Here is a 16,575-nt window from a genome sequence, read left to right as displayed (position 1 = left end):
AGAGCTGGAGTTTGAGGACAAATTCGACGGGTTATAAACAAGCCAACAGTCTAGTTGAGTATCTAAGTCACTCTCTTTTGGGGTAAAACTGAAATTGGACACATACAAAATGTTGCTAATAATCACTCATTCTTTTCCAAAAAAATTTGTCTTACCTTGAAGTTTGTTCAAAATCTGTGAGTGCTTGTGCATCTTGCCCATCGGGCTACTTTTTTAGCAAAGTTGACACATTCATAAACTCAGCAAATAACCTAACACTATCGCCAATAGAAATGATCGCCAAAATTATGAAGATAACATCGACACTTAGGATTAAAGCGGGAATATCCTTTAACTTAACCTTTAGCTTGATTTCTTCCAAAATCATGGGAGAAGGCAATTAGCAACTTTAAAAAAATTACCCAAATATAAACTAGAGTAGGTAAAAAGTTACAAGAGAATTAGCAGAAATTATTAAAAAAAGTAAATTAACAAAAACAGGAAATGATTAGTAAAATGTGCTAAATAAAAACAAAAATAATAAATATAAGCTAAGCCACCTTGCAATGTATTCTTTTGCTAAGATTTTTTTTTGGCTTTTGCCTTTATTTTTATAGGACAGCTTAAGCGTGAAAGGAGGGCGCCCTGGAATGTTTTCTTTTTTTCTAGCTATTATAGCTAGTTTTACTGCGATCTGCACGCCAAATAAAGGGGCTAACCATCATGTTATTTTAGGTGCAACAACTGAAAACTGATGTTTGGCCCGCTTAAGATGAATATTTCATTGTCTATTTCATGATAGTGTTTGCCCTGAGTGACATGGAGCAAATTGGAGCTGGCACAAAAGATTTTATTAACGTTTGTTGTAAGAAACAATATGAAGCTGAGCTGGAGTTGTTATACAAGGTCCAATTAAAACTAATTCCTGACATACTTTCTAACCTTCTTCACTCTTTTCTCTTTTATGCTCCATCGCTCTTTGTTGCCCAGGGCGAGGCAGCGACTCGGAGGCCGATGCCCCTAACAGGAGGCCAGATGTGAGGAAGGATGACATGTTGGCCAGACGGACAGCCAGCAGTGATTCAAGAAGCTCCATTCCCTTTAACCAGTTTCTTCCCAACCGAACCAACGCCAGCTCCTACGTTCCAACTCCAAGGCGAAAACCACACACAGAGGAAGGAGAGCAGCGAAGGTAATGACCGACACATCAGTGCAATAAATAATTCAGATGCAAATTCTGCTTTCTGCACACAAGTTATTAAGCGCTGCAATGGAAAAGTACACAAACTGAGCAGGAGGAAAAGGTAAATCACACAAGACACACAAACTACTTCATTCCTAATCATTCCCTGCCATTACGCGCTGTTCCCCAGTCACCCTCAAACCACTCCAGAGCAGTCCAAAAGAACTGGACCACACCACAAAATTCCCAAAACTGTCACTTGGGCACTTGAGAACAATGGGGAAAAACAGGAAGAGGAGAAGGTGACCCAGGAAGTGTTGGAGCAGAGGAGGCTGCAGAAGTTGGAGAAAGCAGGAATTAAAGTTCTGCCTGCTGCCGTTCGCTACAGCAGGTCAGAGAGGAGGAGCATGAGAGCTGCTACCGTTTGACAGTTTTGGTCGTGTTCACTAACGGATTGTTTTGATAGTAATTTTGTTTGTTTTTTTCCCCTGGTTCTACCTTTATGCTGGTGCTGAGGTTTGGCGTTTGGTTTTGTGTAGGTTGCAGCAAACTGGCTGATTAATGATGAGTTTTGTGTTGGCGTACAGATCAGACTAACTGCTTGCTCGTTTTCAGTGGTTTACATATGGGAGAAGATGATTTAAATCATTTTAGATATTAATATTTTAATGGAGGTTTCAGTGCTCATGAATTGCTCCCTCATTGGTTTTGTTGTTATTTGACGCACAGTGACGCCTTTGACTCTGACAAATCAACGGAACCATGCCATATGACAATATCTGTAGACGCATGTCAAATCCGAACTTTGCACGGTGGTACCTCTGCATACAACATGCAATGCTGGATTTTCAATAATCTCTGAAATTACCTCTCCACGCCATTCCATCTCCAACCTCAGCCCTCCCACAATGGAGGAAAATGAAGTGAGGTCACCATCTCCAAACATCATCCTCCGCTGCAATAATGACTTTTTGAGCTCTCAGAAATCTGTATGGGACTCCTCCTCTGACGCGGAAGAGGAGGCAGAGGTGCGTAAAGTCCCGGATGTTCGTAAAGACGACCTGGCATCCAGACGAGCTCATCGGGGCCCAGCTGCTCCCAAGGTGCATCAGTTTGTCCCGCCACCTGTATGTAGCGACAAAGACCGAGAGCGCTGGGAAGGCATTAGACGAGCCTCACAGCAAACGCTGCAGGAGAAGGAGATCAGGTTAGCTGGTGTTTGTTTCTGTGCGTCGCCGTTTTTCTTGCATTTTCTCTCTAACTCGCTGCTAAATAACCTCTTCAATTTTCCTACTCTGTCTTTGGGTGTTGTGGTCATTTGTGGTTTGACGTGTGTGTGTGTGTTTCACTTTGATGTGTGCCGTGTGATGCCTCTGTACTGGCTCTTTGATTGGACAGTGAAAAGGAAGCAGTCCCTGACATCATTACACGCAGAGACAACCCCTTCCTAAACTCCGCCCCTCGCCGCGAGGAAGAGGAGGATGGGGAGGAGGAGGAAGAAGAGGTTATGGCGATGCCTAATAAGCAGAAGGATGACCTGGCTCGTAGGCGGGCCCAAAGTAAACCCCTCCCTCACAGGGAAGGACCGGTGAGCTTTGTTTCTGCCTCCATGAGCCAGGCAGATATGCAGAAGTGGGAGAGACTCAAGATGACTGAACCCAGGTGCTCAACACACTCTCTCTGTTTCAGCACACATGCAGTAAAGACCACTTCAATTCTGCTGTATGTTGGAGTGTGTGGTTTGTTAATGACTGGGAGGATGTGCAGTGTGTGTGTGTGTGCTTCTAGTTTTAGTTCCAGTTTGAAGCAGGTCATTACAGGCAGGAGATAAACTATAATCTACAAAAGACTTTCATATGAAGTTACAGCCCAGACCAAATATTGTTTTAAAGTAAGCCTTACAAACAGTGGCTTGAAGTCAATCATGTTGAAACCTCACTAAACTGCTAAAAGTAAGTATGCATTATCTTAGAACCCAACGTGTCAGGACTCTATATTTGAGTCAGCTATTTTAAAATCCATTGCACCAAAATACGGTTATTTTATAGCAGCAGTGCAGATAAGACAGAGCAGTAAGATAAAAACCTTTTTACTTTAGTTTTCTTTTTGCATCTGTTAGTTTGTTACAGTATGATTTAAACTTAATCTAACTTTATGGAAATAAATGACAAAGAGTTACCTTTCAGAAGGGACCAGGATCATGACTGTTATAAAAAAAATGTAAAAACAAAAATTTATATTTTAATTTTGAGTGTGTCCAAATAGAAATGATCTGACATGCAACCCCCCACAAAACTTGATTTAACACTTTGATTTTTGTATGGATTAAACAAATGAAATATACTGTGTTAATAAGTAAGCCTCAGAGGCGCTGGTTGGTAGAGTCAAACAAGCTGTTTCCCTCTTTACTTCCCAAAATGTCAAACTGCTACATTAAGCCATTTATTAAGCAAAATACCAAACAATTATTGATTCTAGCCTCTCAAATCTTAGAGTTTGTTACCTTTTTCCTATTTTGTATCAATAGAATATCTTCGGTTTTGACTGTTAAGACAAAACAATCACTATATATATTCTCCTTGGGCTAAGGGGAAACAATATGGGATTTTTTCTACTGCGCGCTGGCATGTACATAAAAACAGATATTAGCATATATTTGTTGAATCTTTTGGCAATGGGACAAGATTTTGGTATTGGAAGCATTGTAGTTCCCATTTGTAGTTTGAGTAGTTTTGACTAATCACGTTTGAGCTGCAGGTAAACAGTCTGTGTCGAGAGGCTGAACGAATTTGGCTAAATGCAAATTTGGAACCCATCGGCTAAAGTCTGACTTGTTCTGTGATTCTGTTTTCTAAAACATCTATTTAACCTCTGAGATCAGCCGAAAATGATCAGCTGAAAATTCTTGGAAATTTTGGGACAGATATCCTGCTGAAATATTAGCCGGTGCCCCAAGAGGTATAGCGTCATCAGACTGATAGCTGATGGGTTCTGAGATAGTTTAATGATTAACTGAGTAATCAAAAAACATATTAACAGGTTACTACATAATGCAAATGGTTATTTGTTGCAGCCTTTAAAGTAAATAGTTAATTTTAAAAAGATATAAGGTCATGCCAGGTGAGTACCATCCTCTAACAGTCTTTTATAGTTAGAAACACAATCAGAAATGTCTAAAAACAATCCCAAAAGATAACCTCCATTGTCTACTTGTCAATATTTCACCAGTTTCAGCTGTTTGTCTTTAGTCTCGTGTATCCTTTTGTGAGCAGCCATATATCCCCGTAGATTTCCCTTCTCCTCTTTTCTCTGTTGCTCCCCATGTTCTCATCTGCTTGTTTATTCTCCTCACTATTGTGCACTTCAGGCCTCTTCAGTCTTCTTTGACAGGCATTGAAACAGAGCAGGGAACTGGCCGGTGTGTGTGAGATTGTGTGTGTGCGACTGTGTGTGTGACCAAAAGAGAGGCGACTGTTGGCTGTGAGCACTGCTTCGGCTTTGTCTTTCTCCCTCTGCGCTGATGTCATTACATAGGATAAAGAGTTTTTTGTGTTCCCAGAGGAGCAGCAGTTACCAGGAAAATGTGGCTACCTAGAGTAGATAAAAAGCTCAGCATGTATGTTGTGATTGTACGTATGTGTTGAAGGGATTTAAGTACACAACTGCATGCTTTGTCTTCTTCTGTCCATCCACACTTCCTGTCTGATTCATCATATCCACCCCATCCTTCCTTTGTCTTCACAGTCTGATCCTCTGTCTCTGGTTGCTCATGATTTCTTTTCCACCCTTTTTATTTCCCTCCTGCTCTTTTGCTGGCTGTTGTGTGTGTGTGTGTGTGTGTGTGTGTGTGTGTGTGTGTGTGTCTTCATTTGTGAGATTGCATCTACAGTGAGGCTAGTCCTGCCCCTGTGTGTCAGGCTTGTCTGCAGAAAAATTATGGAAGTCCTTTCAGCGGATCAGCAAAGGCTGGACGAGGTCACAGCAAAGTTGTGACCTTTGGGGGCGTGACTGAGATCGGGCAGCCAATAGACACAGTCACGTCAAGTGAAGGGGAGGAGACGGAGTTGCTAAGACGACTCCTTTCCAAGGCAACTGTAGCCATGCCTACCATTGGCCTGGGCTCCCAGCTTTCAGAGCGGGAACGCAGGTATGGACGAGGCCAAATACAAGACAACTTAGGCAACAGTGGCTGTGATCTAGAGCTTTTTGCATTAGTGTGGACTGGAACAAATAGCTTTCTCTCTCTATTCTGTTACTTATGAAGTCATTTAATTGAATTGCTTGTCAATGTCGCTTTGCAAAATGTTTTACATTTCAAGCTTATTTGAATTGGTAAATTAGGTAGTTTGGATGCACTTCTCTGCATTGTGGTGATTTGCTTGTAGTTTTAGTAGGAATCAAAGGCATACACACACACAAGGGTGTAGGTTTTGTTTCAACATTGAGGGAGGCATATGAAAGTATGGAGTGTGGGGGTTCTCCACAAGAAAATTTTGAGTATCAAAAACATAATTTCCTGCATTCTGGTGAATTTTTATGCACCAATCTGTTCGTTTTCTGCATAATTTTATGAACAAGTTCTTTGCTATTTGTGTGTCTTATTGGCATATGCACATATTCCATATATTGGGGGGGACATATCGCCTGCATCCCCCCTTAAATCTACACCTATCCATGCACACACACATGCAAGCTGCTCATGTACAAGCTGCTGTGACAAGTAGAGCTCAATGAACTGGTCAGGCTGATATATTGACTGATATTAGCTCATCGCAGCTACATCATTACTGACATATAAAAGTAAAAACAAATAGCAGTAGAGAAATATTAAACATATCTGTTAGATGGTTTGAAAATAATTTATTCATTACATAGTTCATGAGAGAACAATGGCAAGTTGCCAATCAAATTTTGGCTATTGTTTGTTTTAATGTAAAAGTACTGGCTAATATATCAGCCTCAAAAATCCTGGTCGGGCTACAGAGGCAGCGTTCAATACATGCATTCCTGTGATATTTTTGAAAACGCTGTATATGATACCTTTATAAAATGCACATACAACTGTTTGTATAATATCTAACGAATGAGCACCCAATTAATGATGCTACTCACTTAACATTATGTAGGTTGGGTCCAGGAAAAGAAACATGGTGAGAACGTATCTTTAAAATATCTCAAAGTTAACTTGGTTTCACGTGGTTCGAAACACCATTCTCCTGCCTCTTTAGACAGACTTACGTTTTTTTCACTACTTCCTTCTTCTTCTTCCCGTCAGTGCATTGGTCATGTGGTTATATACGAATTTTGGTGCATTACTTTCCATAGCTATATGTAGGAACCGATTGTAAGAACAGTGTAAGAACTGCACAATTTGCTAACTTTAATTAGTGTTTGAGCAATTTTCATTCAAATTGAAACATTCCCCCACAACGGTCATCACACGGCTCTGATGGACAGCGTTTAAAATGTCATTCCAGGTCTTTTTTATTTATTTGATTTTGTAAATTTGCATTAGTTTTGCATGTTTTTTTTCTTCTAACCTTTATTTATTTGTTGCTCAGACATTCTTTTGAATGTTTTTTTTTGTTTAAAATGTTTCCCTCCTTATGATCTGTATTTAGTTAGTGGCCGCCTGCTTTTCTGCATGTTCATGCCTGGCTTTTAAGACAATAGTCTCCATCTCTGTTGCTGCAGTTTGAGCTTTACATGATGCTCTCACAGCCAGGTAGATGGAGCTGACCTCAATCAAACCACCCCTGAAACCCCTCCTACTCCTGCTGAGCTGGATGCACGTCTGGCTCAGTATGAACGAAGATCGCTCGAGGAGGAGGATGAGGAGGAAGAGGACAGAATCCCAGATCTTCGGAAAGACGACATGATGGCGAGGAGGACAGGAGTTTTCCATAAACAAAGCAGCACTACAGTGACTTACAACCGTTTCCTACCTCTGCCTGGCACCAAGCGCTCCACACAAGGGGAGGTCACCACTGATGCTGCTCCGCGGAACAAAAGGGAAGTTCAGGCAGACAGAAGCAAAAAACTGAACGTCAGGTGGGCTGAGATTTGTGTCTAACAGTGTGAGGAGGCACTAACACGCTTGGTGTGGTTTGACAAAAAGATTCTCCAGCTCAATGTTTAGTTATTTCAACTCCAGGAGTTTCTCTCACAGAGTGGAGCAACAGCCACCCAGAGTTCCCATGGAAACATCTCAGCTGCATCCTGAAGCGACTATAATCCGAGCTCATAGTGAACGAGAATATGATGATGATGAGGATGAGTATGATGAAAATGAGCCTGTGCCTGACCTGGAGAAAGATGACATGATGGCTCGAAGGACTGGATCATTCCAGAGTGCAGCCAGAACAAACCAGTTCATCAAACAGTTCCTCCCAGTACCTGGATCAGTTAAATATAACGTCGCCCCAGTGTCTGCAATGAAGCCACTACACAGCAGACCTAAACTCACAGAGAAGATGGCTAATGAAAGGTATTTCCTGCGTTTGAATGAAGAGATTGTGGTGTCGGCCAACTACTGCAACTAACAAACATATTTTACTGCCAAAAATGAAGGTTTGATTATGTTTACAAGTTAAATTGCCCGTAGTACTGACATGAATAATCTCTGTGGATGATTTATAGTCGATCATGACTCGACTGTGTTGTTGTTTTGGTTCCTTGCCGCCGTGTTTGAGTGCCAGCAGCTGGACACTTGATGTGGATTGATTTGGATTATTTGTACATGAAAGAACTAGTTGACTTTGATCTGCTGTTATGGTTGGATTTTTGGAGTGATGGTTCTCATATGGTCTGATGAAGTTTGTGCTTGTTTCCTGACCTTTTTGCTTTAGGCTGTCGAGGTTTAACCTTGGCTTTGTTTGGCATGACTTTGGTTTTTCAGTTCTAGTTGAGTATGCAGCAGTTGGCTGATCTTTTTATTTAAAGTGTAAATCACTGCTGAGTCACTTTGGGACAAAAACTGCAGCTACCCTAATAATTTAACATTCTCAGGTTGGTTTCCCCAAATTACAGAAGTGCAACAATTTGGTATACTGCAAAACCCCTACTATAAAATGTAGTATGTATTCATGTAATTTGGGTGATCTGGCCACTGTACACATTTATTACCTACAGCATGGCTAAAACTTTAGAAAAAAATTAGATCAGCTGCCATTTTCTGTTGTCTGTGATGCAGTCCTGATTTACCCTTTGAGCAGTATTTCCTCTTAACTTTGGCCTTGTTACTGGATTTTAGCAGCATCGTTACCGTGGCAGCAGAACCTCAGACGCTGCCCTCCAAAGCCCCGATCCTCCGTAAGTGTGCAGGTCTGAGGGAGAGGCAGGAGGAGACTGGAAAGCAAGACATGCTGATCTCAAGCACCTCTGTCATTAATGTGACTGAGCCCCTCTCCTCCCCATCGCACACTCCTCCACTCAGTCCTGCTCATGTCCAGACTTGTAAAGTTGAGGCAGAGCTGAAAAAGCAGAGTGTGGAGGAAAGAGCTGAGGAAAAGGTGGATGACAATAAGAAGGATGTGAACGAGCAACCACGAAAGAAACCGTTCTGGCTGGATGATGATAATCTACCTCCCATCATGTGAGATTCCCATTTACCTCTTTGTGTGTCTTCATCACTCCCCTTCTCAGATTTTAGCTCTCATCCAGTCTGAAGTGTGACTTGAACATTAACCATGCTGCTCATCCCCTCACCTACTGTTTCCTCTCATCGACTTTATTCTGTTATTGTTTTAGGATGAGCCGGCGAGTTGCTTTTATGTCTGAGGACACTGAGTAAGTCTTTCGGCGTGAACCTGGATGAGCATCTGCATGACAACAGTATTCACACACTGTGCACGTTCGATCTCAAGAGTACCGTCCAAAAATATAATTTTTTTTCAAAAATATACTTTTTTAAACCTGGATCAATATCACTTTTCTTGTACTGGCTCAGATGCCTTTCGCAAGCATTTAATACATTTGAAACCTGAGTAAACTGAGTAAGGTTTGATTTCTTTTGAAAAACATGGAAAAAAGGGCAACTTAGCAAGAAATGTCCTGCAAATTGCAAAAAACAAGAAAAAAGTAAAACGTGACAAGAAAAATAATCTGAATGAGAAGAGAGACAGTTAATTACTATAAAACTAACAAAAAATAGTGAAGATATCCAGAAAATGAATTATCGTAATTATACATTCATTTAATTTTTAGGTCATTTCATTTTTTAATTATTATTTTATTTTTGTGTGCTAAGAAAATCTTCTTGTAACTTTTACTTATTCCATGCTATTTCCATGGAACATTTCTTATTAAGTTGCTCAGTGCTTTTGTGTTTTGTTCTTTATAAAAATCAGGCCAGTTTACTCAGGTTTCAAAGGGTTAATATAGAACAAGCTAACATGCTCACTGCTGTGCTTTGTCACGTCATGACTCATTACTAACATCCTTTCATCATCATGTTTTACTTTTAAATGCCATTCTGTTTTGCATTTTTCAGCTACTCTGTAAGTTAAATTAATGTGTTTGGCTTGCCAAAATAAGATGAATTTATAGGTTATGTTTGTACAGTTGCTTGTTTAATTGCTTTGTGATTATATTCTGGAAACACATTAACATATTTTTGTTATTGTGTGGAGGAGTGGGACAACACATACACAACTAATATAAAATTCACTATATACAGAAAAGACATACAAGAATTAAAATGTAATTGTGTTTATTGGACTGTTATTGGTTGTGTCTGAGTATGTCTTGCATATGTTGTAGATAATCTTTGTTTATATCATTTGTTCATTTTGAAAATTGGGTTATGTTTTTTCCCCTCACTGCTCCTTTTTGGTAATTAAATGTGCACTATTTTTTCTACATTACAGCATATTTGTTTGAAATTTTGTGCTGGGGATAATCACTCAAGTGACGAATGTAAACAATTTCTGAATTAAAATTTCACATTTTCTGATTTCCAGAGCCAAATTGGACAAAGTGAATACACTAAGTCAATAGATTCAGCAATTTATGCAAAATTATGCTGTCTTTTTTCTTCTTCAGGAGCGTGAGCATGAGTGACATCCTTAATGAGGAAGAGGTGGGACACTTACCACCACTGAGCTTATCACGATATGAGCGCATGCACGAACAGTACAACAACTTCCAGGAAGATGAGGACCACTGGCAAAACGTAAGAGTCTTATGACATTCAAATTGAGCGTGGAGTTTTTGATTAAATAGCAGAAAGGAAAATATTATGTGCATCTTATTCAAATAGCAGCTACATCCTGAATTAACCCTTTGACACTATTTGACACTGAACCCATGACAGGACTTGGCTGCCTGGAAGAATCGGCGTCGCAGCGCGTCACAGGAACTGATCAAGAAAGAGGAAGAGAGGAAGAGGATGGAGAAAAGAATGAAGGAGGAGAGAAGTGAAAGCAACAAGAGGAAAAGCATTAAGACCTACAAAGAGATCGTGGAGGAGAAGTAAGGATAAATAACAATAAAGCTCCTTATTAGTGTTGCACATGGCCCTTAAAGAAGCATTTCAATGCTGGAAAGACAGTCTTTTCATAAAACTGGGCGGTCTTTGCAGTATGAAGATAAACATATTTTTGAGATTGGTGCTAAGTGAGCAGAGAAAACAGAAGACAGGGGTTGTGGCATTTGCTTTTGCTCAAAAAGTAGAAAACCTTCAACTATCAGCATGCACTGTTGTCAGTGAATGCTGGTGGGAGACGTAATTCAGGTTGCCTGTATTGAAACTGGGCAGCTGTCTTGTAAAAAACAATCTTGAATTACAGTTGAATGGTCAGTTAAAAATATTTCCATTAACATTTAGGCAAGAAATAGGCAACACAATAAAAAAATCCTGGTTTATATTTGATTAACATTGCTTAATTTACTGTTAGATCTAAGTATGGTCTGAGTTAGTCTGTGACGCTTTAATACTCTTTCTGTCCCTATGTGAGAGTACAATGTGTAGTTCAAGCAACAGCCCAAAAGCCAGCGGAAATCTGCTGCAGATTTGAGCAGAGAGATGAGGAGAAAGATCTGTGCCATTTCACCACAGTTCACTCACATGCACTACCCACATTGTTATAATGCAAAAGCTGATTGAAAATCGGCAAAGCGTCCCTTTATATTGAGATGATTATTTAAAGGTATATTTCAGATTTTTTTTAAGTTTGGCCGTATGAGGTACATATCCATTGCCATTATCATTACCTACAGTAGATTGCAGTTGGTACGCCCCCAGTTTGAAGAAGCAGCGTGGAGTATTGCCATGAGACCTAAGCAATTTAATGCAGGGGACTTTGGCAAATCCAAACTAAAACACAAAAGTCTCAGAAAAAAACAATTACACCTACTTATGTTGGCCATAGAAGACCAACATCGCCCATGTTCAGTGAGGTCGCATAATGTTTTTTGTCTTCTTTTTACTGGAGTTTGGTGGCTTTGTAGAAAGCATATATAATGGCTTTAGTTCCACGTCAGAAAGGGCTGTCTGACAGCACAGTGCTGTGAAAATATTCTAAATATGGCGAACACTTAAACTGATTGTGAATTTTTTGGTGGCTATTATTCATTTTACTGCTGCCCCCATTCACAAACAATCCCTTTAAAGTAGACCTTTATTTAAACCTTGATATCTGTTCAAAATAAAATTTACAGTTTAGTAGCATTCAATATCAGAAAAACCAAATTCATTATGTCTCTCTTCTCTTCTAGGGAGCGCAGAGAGGCAGAGTTATGTGAAGCCTACAGGAATGCAGCGACTCCAGAGGAGGCCGCCATGGTTTTACAACGTTACGCTCTTCGCTTTACGATCAGTGACGCAACACTGGACAGCCTAAAACTGCCCAGATCCACTTCAAAACCCAATTATGACCTTCATAAGGTGGACAAGGAGCACAAAACAACAATCCCCGATAATGAAACATCAGAATTTCCGCACCAACCAGAACCAGCTGTTATTTCAGACCAGAGTCACACAGAACCTGAAGAGATGGAGACAGATCCAGCTGCTCAACAAGAGACATCCGTCTCTGTCTCCTCCAGTCCCCCATCACCTGTCAGCCCCCTCAGCCCCGTCACAAACTCAGAAAATGTGCCACCTCAGCCACTAGAACTGAAGGAGCCTCAATCTAAACCAACAGAGTCTCCGACCACTCATCAGATACAGCCGATCACAGGAGATGCAAAGCCTCAAACCAAACACACCCCGCCTCAGACTGCACAAGGTCAACCTCAAATCACGCAGCCTGTACACACACTCCCCTCTCCTTCATCTGTGTCCCCCAGACCCGTCCCCCTGCTGGCAGCCAAGCCCTACTGCCAGCCCAGGAACACACAGACTGGACACAAAGCTGTCAAGGTGAGGGCTCTGTATCAGTCACACAGTCAGCATCATCTGATACTTCACTGTTCCACTTCACTGCCTGAGCTAACGCTTTACTTAAAGGAGGTGTTTGTTGTTTGGAGGAAGTTCCAACATTTTTATTTCTTATTCTGTGAGATGGATGCCGATTTTGGTTCTCTGCATGCAGTTTGAAGGTGTTTTTAGCAACATCGGGCAGCTTTTAGTTGATTGTTTAGTCTCATTCCCAGGTCCTTTAAATACAGAGGCTTTGGGTTAGCTATTTAACCCCTAAAACTGATGCAAATTGGTTTTACAAAATAGGAAAATTTAAATATTTTGAGCAAAAATGTCCAGAAAACTAGATGTATAATTAATATAACCATATATTTAATATTGTGTGACATAAAAAAAACAATGTAGACATTTTTTTTCTGTTTTTATTTATTTCTATTTTTTTGGGAGCTTACATTTGGGTCATTTTCTTGTTACTTTTTTGTTTTTATTAATTTCCTGCTCATTTTGAAACCATGTCTTGTTAAGTTGTTTTTGGAAAGAAGTCAAACTGAAGTTTGTTCAGGTTTAAAGGGTTAATAATATGTCAGTGGCAAAAAGTATCAACTTTTCTCAAAAAGCAGAAATTAATGTTTGAGCTTCTGCAAAAGAAGCTCATTTCACATATGCAACATAGCATGTTGTGATTCAGATATTAATGTTAAATTTTTTTCTGTTCACAACAAAATAATTGAAGGTCAAATCTCTGATCCACTTTCTCTTAGATATAAGACACATTGGATGAATAGAAATATGTGAACTTATAATATATTCTGCTAGTTCCCAGACCACTGGCTTCTTGCTGCTCATGTTGTTGACCATGCACAGGCAGTTCATCTATGGTTTTATTTTTCCTATATTCTGTCAACAGTGTTAGTTTGTACTGTAATTTCCAGAATGTTGTGGATTTGGCCCAAAAAAGAAGTAGCCCCAAACAATTATGTAAGTGAAAGAATTTTGTGTTTACTTTGCAAGACATTTGTTAAGAAGAATTTAACAGCTCTAGCAGGTGGTCGTAGAAGATGTGGTTGCAACTTAGCCCTTAACGCGCGTGCTAGAGGCTGTAAATTTTCTATATCTTCAAACTGCACGCAAATACATAAAAAATGGCATCCATGAGTGTGTGTGACTTTCAGTAAGTTGAAATGTAAAAAATCAAAGTTCTTGTAATCCTGATTTATTTGCATATTTCCCACTCAGATGGACGGGTTGGTGCGAGTGAATGGAGAGACGATGGAGGATTTACCTGCTTCCACTCCATCTGCCCCAGAGGTCAGAGATGTTCCCTCACAACCACCAGAGACAAACGTTCTCCTTAAACAGATGGAGAAAGATGTTCCCCACAAACAGTTGGAAAAAGATGTTCCGTCCAAACAGACGGAGAAAGACGTTGCTGTTGAACAGATGGAGTTGGATGTTCCCTCCAAACAAACAGAGAAAGACGTTCCCTGCAAACAGACAGAAGAGGATGTTACCCCTAAACAGATGGAGACAGACGTTCCCTCTAAACAGATGGAGACAGACGTTCCCTCTAAACAGATGGAGATGGATGTTCCCTCCATACAAGAGGAGAAAGATGTTCCCCCCGAGAAGACTTCGACCAGTCAGGAGAAGGTAGAGCAAACGCCGCCACCACAGACAGAAAGATCGACCTCGTCTTTGGGCTCAGCCATCAGCTCCCTGATTGGAGGTCGAAACTGCACCATCACGACAACTATTGTGACGGAGCTCACACATGTGGAGCCACATCGCCCAGATATCCAAAGCAACGGACAGGTAATATTACAAGTGACATGTAAAATAATAGAAAACCTGTGTTTCTTGTATGTTGGTTCAATTAATGCAATTAATGAATGCTTCACATTACTGCTGGCCATATTCAAAAACACACAGTTGGTATTTAGGTAGTGTTTCTATAATGAGTATATTTTTGTAGCCATCCATACACACTTAGGTTTCAGTTCTTTAATACACAATGATGATCAGCCTGCAGGTATTTCATAGGATCTCGTAAGAGGTGAAATCAGTTGTCTTTATTCTCAGTCAGAGATGTGTTATCACTGCATTGCTGCATGGACGTACAGATAAAAACTGTGAATTGTTTTCATAAATTTTCCATCCTGGTGCATTCAAGTGTTTATGGAAAGTCTTGAAACCTGAGACCACACGAGAGTCAGCCATTGATTCTTCTTACATTTCATGAGCTGTGTTAGTGGAAAATGAAACCCAGGAGACAAACTGAAAGCAAGCATGGGTACTGTTAAAAAAGTAATAAAGAAATTCATTTTAGCTATGCATGGCTATTACACAAGGTCAGGCCCAGTTTCATTTAGTTTGACACTTTGAAACCTGCTGCAAATTAGCTTGATTTCTTTCAAAAGCATGGGGAGAGGGCAATGAGCAACTTAACAGGGACTGGCCAAAATTAGCAAGAAATTAGTGAAAAGTTACCAAAAAAAAAAACAACAACCTGAAAATAAGAAAAGAAAAGACAAACAAAGAAAGAATATATTTACAATAATATATTTTAAAAATGACCTTAATTTTTTTATTTAACATGTTTTTAAACATATATTTATAGGAATTATATTTTCTGGACATTTTCCCCTTGTATTTTTTTAAATGATATTTAATTATCACCCTAGCTAATTGTCAGGGAATTTTCTCTCCACCTTTTCAAGTTCTTTGCAAGTTGCAGGATTTCAAGTCAAGTCAATTTTATTTTGTAAAGCCCATTATCACAAAATACAGTTTGCCTCAGAGGGCTTAATAGCATACGACATCTCTCTGCCCCTAGACCCAAAACAAAATCCAACCAGTTTCTCAGGTTTCAGAGGTTTAAATGCTTGGGAAAGCCATCTGAAGGCAGCACAAGAACACTGATGTCACCCCAGGTGTTAAAGGGTTAAATCATCAAAAATTAAGTACAAAAAAAGATTCAATTCTCATTGAAGAACTTTATAGGAGAAGTTGTAACTCACGGTGGAGGGACAAGAGCCTCACCTGAATCACTCTTCTGCTGTTTATTGTGATGGGTGTCCTATGTAAAGCAAGTTTCGAGTCAGGTTGATTTTAATATTGTATTTACATGAACTGAAGCCAGAAAAAAAACACAGTAAGACAATCAAAAATGCTATGGTACAGTATATTCTGGACTTGAAACCGTTCAGAGATAATTTAAGCACTTGTGATTTATTCCAGTAAATGTTTTATTCATTTAGTTGAATGTTTGACTTTCAGGTCAACGGTACTTCTGGACTATCTGGGAGTCCAGTGGAGGAAAAAAAGTCAGAGCCAGCTACATCACCCAACAGCATGCAGGAATATTCACCCACTGTCACAGGTAACGCTGTGAATTATAGTATTTACTATAGTTTAGTTATAGCATGATTGTTGCTGCATATATTCGTAATTTCTTTTAGCATATTCCTTTGCATTATTTGTATTTGTTTACAATTTACAGAAACACACTTGTAGACATGTTGTTAGTCATTGTTGCGTAACAGCATAGAATGAGGTAGAGACACATCCCTACCAAATCCAGCAACCACTGGATTGTCCTTAGCAATAACACTGTTTCTTGTCAGTGTCACATGTATGAGGTACATAAACAGTTAGCAGATCTTGTTCTCTACTATGAGTCCGGCCTCCCTAGCTCAGCATCGCTAAAAGGACTGGCCTCGCCGTTTCATGTGTCAGAGGCTGCGGCTACATCTGGCTCCATCAGCTAGATGTGCATCCTCTTGACTTGCAGCTCGCTGCATTTGCTTTCCACTGAAAAGGATCTGTGGGCTTCACTTTATCGTAGGTGGTGAAGTTCACATTTGTGTGGACTAAAAGGAAACACAGCGGGGAGATTAATGCCTGATCAAAAGTGTTTTTAGTTAGTTTAGGTTTTCCACTTTTGCTTGTGAAGAGCATTTTGCAGCTGCTTAAACTTCACCTCATACAGAGACTAGAGTCCCAAACGGGGTTCTGAGTCAGATCATCTGAATTACATAATGAACAGCAGGCC

At 40.0% G+C, this 16,575-nt stretch overlaps 1 protein-coding gene across 4 annotated transcripts in view; it reads left to right on the top strand.

Annotated features, from left to right (window-relative positions):
* LOC121941971 (LIM and calponin homology domains-containing protein 1-like) overlaps positions 1–16,575 on the top strand; it is a 36,428-nt gene that overhangs the window by 13,178 nt on the left and 6,675 nt on the right. For 2 of the 4 annotated variants that reach the window (XM_042485026.1, XM_042485024.1), the window contains exons 9-22: positions 970–1,171; positions 1,353–1,553; positions 2,061–2,369; positions 2,561–2,824; positions 5,052–5,309; positions 6,884–7,213; positions 7,332–7,649; positions 8,415–8,756; positions 8,912–8,950; positions 10,205–10,334; positions 10,476–10,633; positions 11,879–12,524; positions 13,761–14,336; positions 15,801–15,903. In XM_042485026.1, coding sequence (XP_042340960.1) covers positions 970–1,171; positions 1,353–1,553; positions 2,061–2,369; positions 2,561–2,824; positions 5,052–5,309; positions 6,884–7,213; positions 7,332–7,649; positions 8,415–8,756; positions 8,912–8,950; positions 10,205–10,334; positions 10,476–10,633; positions 11,879–12,524; positions 13,761–14,336; positions 15,801–15,903 — 3,876 coding nt within the window. The remainder of the gene's footprint in view (positions 1–969; positions 1,172–1,352; positions 1,554–2,060; positions 2,370–2,560; positions 2,825–5,051; positions 5,310–6,883; positions 7,214–7,331; positions 7,650–8,414; positions 8,757–8,911; positions 8,951–10,204; positions 10,335–10,475; positions 10,634–11,878; positions 12,525–13,760; positions 14,337–15,800; positions 15,904–16,575) is intronic. The other 2 variants (XM_042485025.1, XM_042485027.1) reach the window with 2 other exon arrangements.

The sequence above is a fragment of the Plectropomus leopardus genome, chromosome 4 (assembly GCF_008729295.1).
Source record: "Plectropomus leopardus isolate mb chromosome 4, YSFRI_Pleo_2.0, whole genome shotgun sequence".
Lineage (NCBI taxonomy): Eukaryota > Metazoa > Chordata > Actinopteri > Perciformes > Serranidae > Plectropomus > Plectropomus leopardus.
This window is presented reverse-complemented; position numbering and strand designations above follow the sequence as displayed.